General features: G+C 41.5%; 2 protein-coding genes across 2 annotated transcripts; both read left to right on the top strand.

Moving 5' to 3' along the window:
- Positions 1-554: 554 nt before the first annotated feature.
- Positions 555-1,124, top strand: LOC123347311 (olfactory receptor 14C36-like). The gene has a single exon (XM_044984730.1). The coding sequence runs from the start codon at positions 555-557 to the stop codon at positions 1,122-1,124; it is 570 nt and encodes a 189-aa protein (XP_044840665.1).
- A 5,605-nt stretch (positions 1,125-6,729) lies between these two features.
- On the top strand, positions 6,730-7,665 carry LOC123348927 (olfactory receptor 14A16-like). Its single transcript, XM_044986627.1, has one exon. The coding sequence runs from the start codon at positions 6,730-6,732 to the stop codon at positions 7,663-7,665; it is 936 nt and encodes a 311-aa protein (XP_044842562.1).
- Positions 7,666-8,593: the final 928 nt, after the last annotated feature.

Below are 8,593 nucleotides of genomic sequence, written 5' to 3' on the forward strand. Positions count from 1 at the left end.
CCATTGACTTTAAGGGAGCTGTGCCAATTTACATTTATGTGATATCTCACCACTCCTAGCTAATAGCAGTGACAAGTGCTGTCCATCATTGACACTCACATTATGAGATATTGCTGTAAGGAATCAGGGCCACTCCCTCTGTCACTGTAATCCCCCCACTGTCTTTGTCCTTCCCTCCACAGCCATCACACAATGAACTGAGAAAGAAAATGTCCAGCCGAACCAACTTGATCAAATTCCTTCTCTTGGGATTCTCTGATGTTCGGGAGCTGCAGATTTTGCACTTTGTGGTGTTCCTGGTGATTTACCTGGCAGCCCTGATGGGGAACCTTCTCATCATCACAGCCATAGCCCTTGATGACTATCTCCACACCCCCATGTATTTCTTCCTGATGAATCTGTCCATTATAGACCTTGGCTCCATCTCTGTCACCATCCCCAAATCCATGGCCAATTCCCTCATCAACACCAGATTGATTTCTTATCTTGGATGTGTCACCCAAGTTTTTCTCTTTTTAGTCTTCACTGCAGCTGCTCTTGCCTTACTCACTGTCATGGCATACAACCGATACGTCAACATCTGTCAACCACTGCACTACAAGAGAGTGATAAACAGGAGAGCTTGTGTCCAAATGGCATCCAGTGCCTGGATTACTAGTATTGTCTACTCTGCACTGCACACTGGGAACACCTTCAGGTTACCATTCTGCCAGTCCAGTGTCATCAGCCAGTTATTCTGTGAAATCTCCCAGCTACTAAAGCTTGCCTGCTCTGACTCGTACCTCAGTGAAGTTGGGCTTCTTGCCTTTCTTGTGTTTTTAGGTTTAAACTGTTTTGTTTTTATAATTGTGTCTTATGTTCAGATCTTCCAAACTGTGCAGAGAATACCATCTGAGCCAGGCCAGCATAAAGCCATCTCCACCTGCCTCCCTCACCTCACTGTGATCTCTTTGTTTCTTTGCACTGGCATCTTTGAGTATCTGAAACCCATCTCCAGCTTAATGTCAAATATGGATCTCATGATGAGTGTTCTCTATGCTCTGGTGCCTCCAATGATGAATCCGATCATCTATAGCATGAGGAACAACAAGATCAAAGCTGCATTAAAAGAACTGATTGTGTAGAGGTTATTCACCAAGAATTGTAATGATCGTCATTGTTCCTTGACTTTGATTTCATTCTGAATTCCTAAATATATATAATCAACTGATGACCTTTCTCCTTGGTGCAATTATGAAGTCATAAAATATAGACTAAGTTCACTGAAGTTAAATGAGTTAGTGAAGGATTACACCAGTGTAAATAAGATAAGAATCTATATATCTATGCCTACATTTCATACACATCTAATCTAATCTATCTATCTATCTATCTATCTATTGGATTTATACAGCTGCTGCCACGACTGTATCTGAGCATGTTGCACAGACTATCAATAGCCACAGCTAAGTCCCCAGTGGACTTAATGAAGTCTCTGGTTCTTCTCCTATTTTGGGGTAAAAATTGTTCTTGGGGTGTGAGAGGTTTGGCTTGTGTGTTTGACTACTTGTTTACTATTCATTGTGGTTCATTTTGTTGATCAGTTGGTTAGTTTCTTTTGGGGGTAGGAGTTTGGGAGGGTGGAATATGTCTGGTTAAATTATCCATTATTTTGCCATCTATTCAAAATGTCAATGTCCTAATCTCTTTTATGGAGCCTTCTGAGAGACTGGACATTTTGCTTTCCACATTAATGAAGAATTCGGGGGGAAAAAAGATTTTTTTAGGTGTCTGGAGAGCTGAGTTCCAGTTCTAAAGATTATTTTAATGCTGATGAAATTTTACCGTATTATTTATGATGTTTTAGGGCACCTAGACCCTCATCTAATTACATTTATTATTACTTTTAATTTAAATAAATAAATACAGTATTGTTCTTGCTATGATGAAAAGTGCCTTTTGGGAGAGAAAGCTACAACAATGTTTCCGAAAGTCAAATTGAGTCTGGATAAAAAGGCCAAATGTTTGTCCTATAAACTGTTGCTGTGATGGGGCTGGAATTGGTCTCTCGTATTTTCTCATAGTTATGCTTTACTCATAAATCATTCTTTCCATGGAGAAGGCCAGATAGTCATTCAAGGTGCTACTGGTCACAGTTCCTGTGGGAAGAAGTGCTGGTATCAAACCCAGTGGGAGAAATCATAGTCAGTGCATAACGTGCTACAGGTTGGGACCTAGTTTGAAATGGGAAGAATCACATGATTGCATCCTAATAGAGGGACAGGCACAAGTCTGAGACCTGAGGATGTGCACTCAGACACCAGAGAAGAGAGCAGAGGTGTAACCTGTAACCGTAACAAATGGGATTTAGTCATTCACTTCAAAGAGTTGATTTGGATTTGGCCAGTGGTTTCTCATCACACAAGGATCCAATTGTGTCTAGCTCACAGAAGTTGACTGTTGTTATTATTAATTATTATTATTATTAGTAATAATAATAAATCATGTTTGTGCATAATTGTGTACATTACATGTACAATAGATAAAAGCAGAATATGTGGCTAGATAGATAGATAGATAGATACTCATTAATAATCAATGTCAATTATTTTGCCCTTTTTCTGTCCATGAATGTTGATTTTCAGCTCATGATTTCTTTGATAGGATTCATTATTCAGTATTACATATAAAAGAATTTATGTGAATAGTTCTTAGTCCATAGCTCATTTACAAGAACTACAAGACATACATTGTCTGTGAACTTTGAGCTGTGTTGACTAGAAATTAGGGCTGTCGATTAATAACAGCAAGGAGTCCTGTGGCACCTTATAGACTAACAGACGTATTGGAGCATGAGCTTTCATGGGTCAATACCCCACTTTGTCGGATACATGCACGAAAGCTCATGCTTCAATACGTCTGTTAGTCTATAAGGTGCCACAGGACTCTTTGCTGCTTTTACAGATCCAGACTAACACAGCTACCCCTCTGATACTTGATTAATAACAGTTAACTCATGCAAATAACTTGAAAAAATTAATTGTTATTTAAAAATGAATAGTGATTCATCACAGTTTTAATCGCACTGCTAAACAATAGAATACCAATTGAAATTTATTAAATATTTTGGATGTTTTTCTACATTTTCAAATATATTGATTTAAATTACAATACAGAATACAAAGTGTACAGTGCTCACTTTATATTACTATTTTTATTCCAAATATTTGCACTGTAAAAGTGATAAACAAAAGAAATAATATTTTTAAATTCACCTCATACAAGTACGGTGCCAATCAGAGCACAGCACCACCATCCCATAAATCCCAGCACCAGGCAGAAGAGTCCACTTCTTACCAAGAGCGCATGTTTTAGAAATTGTGGAAATGGTGAGAGGAAACATGGAGCACCTTTGGACTTGTGTGGAGAAAGCACTACATCAGCAACAGTTCTGATGAGGGCCCTTTGACTCAACCGTTGATGGATACGCCAGAACCTGACCCTGAAACCCAACTGCTCATGAGGAAGACCGATGAGCGTGAAGGCCTCTTGTTGTCCACCCCTATGGAGGAAGGTGACCACGGCTCAGAGGAATCACCAGTGGACAAAGTTAATGGAAAAGACATCACTCAGGTAAATGAACGATTAAGAAGTGATGGTCGAGGATGGGGTCTAATGGGGTTAGGAACTGACCTGGGGTTGCATAGAACTAAAACAAGCAGTGGGAACTTACACTCTTTTCTGAAAATCTCTCAACAGCTCGACGATGCCTTTCTAGAGGCCTTTCTTTGCATGGAGAAGGCCAGCTAGTCATTCAAGGTGCTACTGGTCACAGTTCCTGTGGGAAGAAGTGCTGGTATCAAACCCAGTGGGAGAAATCATAGTCAGTGCATAACGTGCTACAGGTTGGGACCTAGTGGAGGTAAATGTATCCTGTGTCAGTTGTTTTTGCTCTTGCCTGAGGCCTGGTCTACACTGCGATTTATGGTCGAATTTAGCAGCGTTACCTCGATTTAAGCCTAGACCCGTCCACATGACGAAACCCTATTTGCAACTTAAAGTTCTTCAATTCAGATTCACAGGTAAAGGAAATGGATTTGAAACTGTTTAATGAGGCGAGATCCCCAGCAGGTAAATATCAGCCATAGCTCCATTGGTGCCAATGAGCAAAAACCACTGCTGGGGTAAATCAGCACTAGCTCCAGTGGAGTTAATGAGGCCAGATTCCCCAGGTGGTGAAAACTGACATAGCTTCATGGGCATCTTAGGGCAAGATCCCCAGCTAATGGAAATCAGACTGGCTCCATTGGAATCAAATGGCCAAATCTCCACTTGCCGTAAAGAGCCCTAACTACTCGGAACTCAATGGAACTGTATCAATTTACATCAATTTAGGACGTAGCTAGGAGCTTTTTGTGTTTGCCTCTGGCTGCTTCTTAGTGACCAACCTCAAACAGCCAGGGCAGCCTGAGCTGTGGCTTCCTCTGCTGGGTGCATCCCAAGAGCTGCTGATGCAAAGCAGGAGAAAAAAAAATCTCTGCTCTCTCAGAGGTAATGATGTAGCATTAATGAACGAACAGGCTATTCCAGGCCAGCTGGGGCTCTGTTGCCACTGGGCTCTGAGCTATTGTAGGTCACATGTCTGTGCTACAAATATATAGTTTATTGTGTAATCTCCTTCTGACACCCTTTGGGCCTCAGCCCTGCCTTATGAGTATCCAGGGCTCCTTTCAGGGTGATGCCATCATGTGAGATCCAGGGCATGTTGTGTTCCCCCTCTGGGGGGTTAGGTACGGCTAGGGCAGCTTGTCAGTGTTGTTTACTCCTGAGGTGAGATCAGAGCTCAGCTCACAGCCCTCCAATTATTTAGCTCCGGCCCCAGAACAGGGACATCCTGGGTTGTGAACAAGCAGCCCGAACAAGCCAGGATCAGTTTCAGTGATGTGAGGGGCTTTTTCCCCCATCCTATTTAGTCCTTCACCTCTCAGCCAAGCCTGCCTGAGATGGGGAGCAGGGAGCACCCATCTATGGAGTGGGTCCCTGCCTGCTAGGAACTGCGGAGAGACCCAGCTGCTTGGGAAACATGGTGAAGCGAGAGTGAAACAGATGCTGGATAACAGGGTGATTGGGGCATTACTTATACAGACAGGCAATGACTGAAGGACCCTGGCTGTGAAGTATCTCATGCATCATGGGCCGGGAAACATTTCACAAACATCAGCACAGTAAGTTTCTTATTTCAACCACACATGTTTAGGTATTTATATGCTAGTCAAATTTCATAACAGAACTAGGAGTTACAATTGGAAATCTTCAAGGCTTTTTATATGATTTAATCAAACATTTAGAGCTGCTCTGAGGGTTGTTGTTTTTTTTTCTCCAGCAATAAACCATTAACTTTTCATAGATATTGTGAAAATCATGTTTTTTGTGTGTTTTATTTTTGTTCATTGAGAACCAGACAATTTCAGGTAAACTGCTGGAAACGGAAACATTTTCACTTAAATAAAAAAAAAAGTATTTTGAGTTTTCCAATACATGAGTTTCAAGAATAACACAGGCTTCATCAGAATATTTCTTTAGTTGAAAACTAGTTTTCCTTTGAAATAATTTAAACAGAAAATGTCTGAATACCCCAGATTAGAAACTTAGAAGCGAGAGTGGGAACATTGATGCTGTACAATAATAGTAAAATCTGAACCCAGTCACTATACTACAATGGTGTTTTTTTTCTATTTCAAAGGGTTATTTGGTGACTCATAAAATTGAGTAAGCAGCAAAGTTGGCAGCAAACAGCATCAGTATTAAACATACTAGTGCCTTAAATGAAGAACTGAGAATTGAAGCCCTTAGCCAAAACCTGTCTCTCTTATCCATGCCGAGGACATAGAAAATGTCAATGGGATTAGAACCTAGATATTCAGCTTTAGCGCTATATTCTCTGTCCCACACGGCTGCCCGCTAAACACAAATGCTGTAAATGGGGGCACCAAACATACACATAATAAAGCAGAGCCCTTTTTCACAGCAGACAAGGCAGAGAACGAGCTGGAGGGGAAACAGAGGCACAGGGAAGTGACTGGCCCAAGGTCACACAGCAGGTCAGTGGCACAGCCAAGAACCCAAGTCTCCTGACGGTTAATGACTCGCACAGACATAACGTGACAGAGGTAAATGATGCAGCAGTGAGGTAGCTGAGCAATTCTCATCAGTACACAGAGATGGAAGTGGGATCTTGTGTCATAAATCAATACATAATCATGCAGTAGGTCATCTATGTGGTGCTGCAGTAGAATCAATAGAGACGAGCTCTAATGAAGGATATTAAATGAGTCTATGTCATATTTCCCTGGAAAGTGGATACCAGGCAGTGTTAGCATTTTAGTTTCAAGCCCAAGTTCACAGCCTGCTGTTTGTAGTAAGAGAGAATCCATCTTGGCTAGAATGTTGCATTGGGTTGTGCTTTGCTCCATCCTTCACACGGCGTTTTATCAAGCCACATCCTGAGCCAGATCTTTAGGTGGTGCAAACTGATGCAGCTCCATTGACTTTAAGGGAGATGCACCAATTTACACGTGTGATAACTCACCACTCCTAGTTAAGAGCAGTGACGAGTGCTGTGCATTGTTGACACTCACATTATGAGATATTGCTGCGGGGAATCAGGGCCACTCCTGCTGTCACTGTAATCCCCACCACTGTCTTTGTCCTTCCCTCCGCAGCCATCACACAATGAACTGAGAAAAAAAAATGTCCAACCAAACTACCCTGACCGAGTTCCTTCTCCTGGGATTCTCTGACATTTGGGAGCTGCAGATTTTGCACTTTGTGGTGTTCCTGATGATTTATTTGGCAGGCCTGATAGGGAATCTTCTCATCATCGCAGCCATAGCCCTCGACCACCATCTTCACACCCCCATGTACTTCTTCCTGGCGAATCTATCTATCCTAGACCTCGGCTCCATCTCCGTCACCATCCCCAAATCCATGGTCAATTCCCTCATGAACACCAAGGTAATTTCTTATCCTGGATGCGTCACCCAAGTGTTTCTATTTGTAGTCTTCACTTCAACTGATCTTGCCTTACTCACCATCATGGCATATGACCGATATGTCGCCATCTGCCAACCACTGCACTATGAGATAATGATGAACAGGAGAGCTTGTGTCCAAATGGCAGCCAGTGCCTGGATTAGTGGTATTGTCTACTCTGTAATGCACACCGGGAACACTTTCAGGTTACCCTTCTGCCAGACAAATGTCATCCACCAGTTCTTCTGTGAAATCCCCCAGCTGCTCAAGCTCGCCTGCTCTGACTCATACCTTAGTGAAGTTGGGCTTCTTGACTTTGGTATGTTTTTAGGTTTAAACTGCTTTGTCTTTATAATTCTGTCTTATGTTCAGATCTTCAAAGCAGTGCTGAGAATCCCCTCTGAGCAGGGCAAGCGTAAAACCTTTTCCACCTGCCTTCCTCACCTCACTGTGGTCTCTTTTTTTCTTTTCACGGGCTTTTTTGAGTACATGAAACCCACCTCCAGCTCAGAATCAGGTCTGGATCTCATGATAGGTGTTCTCTATTCCCTGGTGCCTCCAGTGATGAATCCGATCATCTACAGCATGAGGAACAAGGAGATCAAAGCTGCATTAAAGAAACTGATTGTCTGGAGGTTACTCACGAAGAATTAAAATGTCCATCATTGCTCCTTGACTGAGATTTCATTCTGAGCTTCTTTATGGATATAACCAACTGATGACAAAATTGTCTCCTTGAGAACACAGGCTGCAATCTGTTTATGAATTCATAAAATCCAGACTAACTCATTTGAAGTTAAATGAGTTAGTTTAGAATTTCACCAGTGTAAATAAGACCAGAATCTAAATATCTATCCCTAAATGTACATACACACCTATCTCTCTTTGGGATTTATACTGCTAACATTGCCATGCTATTGGGGCATGTTGCACAGAATAGCAACAGCCATAGCTAAGTCACTAGTGAACATGAAATCTCTTTATCTTCTTCTTTTTGAGGGTAAAAATTGTGGGTGGAGTTTAAGAGGTTTGGCTTGTTTGTTTACTTGATTGTTTCTTTTCTGTGTTTCATTTTGTTGATTCATTGGTTGACTTTTTTTTGTTACCGATGACTTTTTGTGGTAGGAATTTGCAGGGTGGAATATGTTTTATTAAATGTGGGAATCAGATTATTTTGTCATTTATTCAAGGTGTCAATGTCATAATCTCTTTAAAGGGTTTTTTGGAGAGACTGGAGGTTTTCTTTTCCCTAGGGATGAAGAATTGAAAAAAAGTTTCTGTAGGTGTGTGGCTAGATGAGTTCCTTTTTAAACAATTATTTTAATGTTATTAGAAAGATTGCCTTCTGCACACGTCCCCTCTCCTTCATCATCTCAGCAACTGCCTCTGCACCTAGACACAATTATAGAGATTATGTCCCTTGCCAGTTCAAGTTCACACAATAACCCCAACATAAGCAACTCTGCATATGGAAACATGGTATTAGGAAGCATTTAAGGCTGGATCAAAATTTAAGGACTATAAACCAGTGTCCAGGGCTTCAGCTCCAGGAGTCATGATATTACAAGAGAATCTCAGTTTC

This window comes from Mauremys mutica, chromosome 13 (assembly GCF_020497125.1).
Source record: "Mauremys mutica isolate MM-2020 ecotype Southern chromosome 13, ASM2049712v1, whole genome shotgun sequence".
Lineage (NCBI taxonomy): Eukaryota > Metazoa > Chordata > Testudines > Geoemydidae > Mauremys > Mauremys mutica.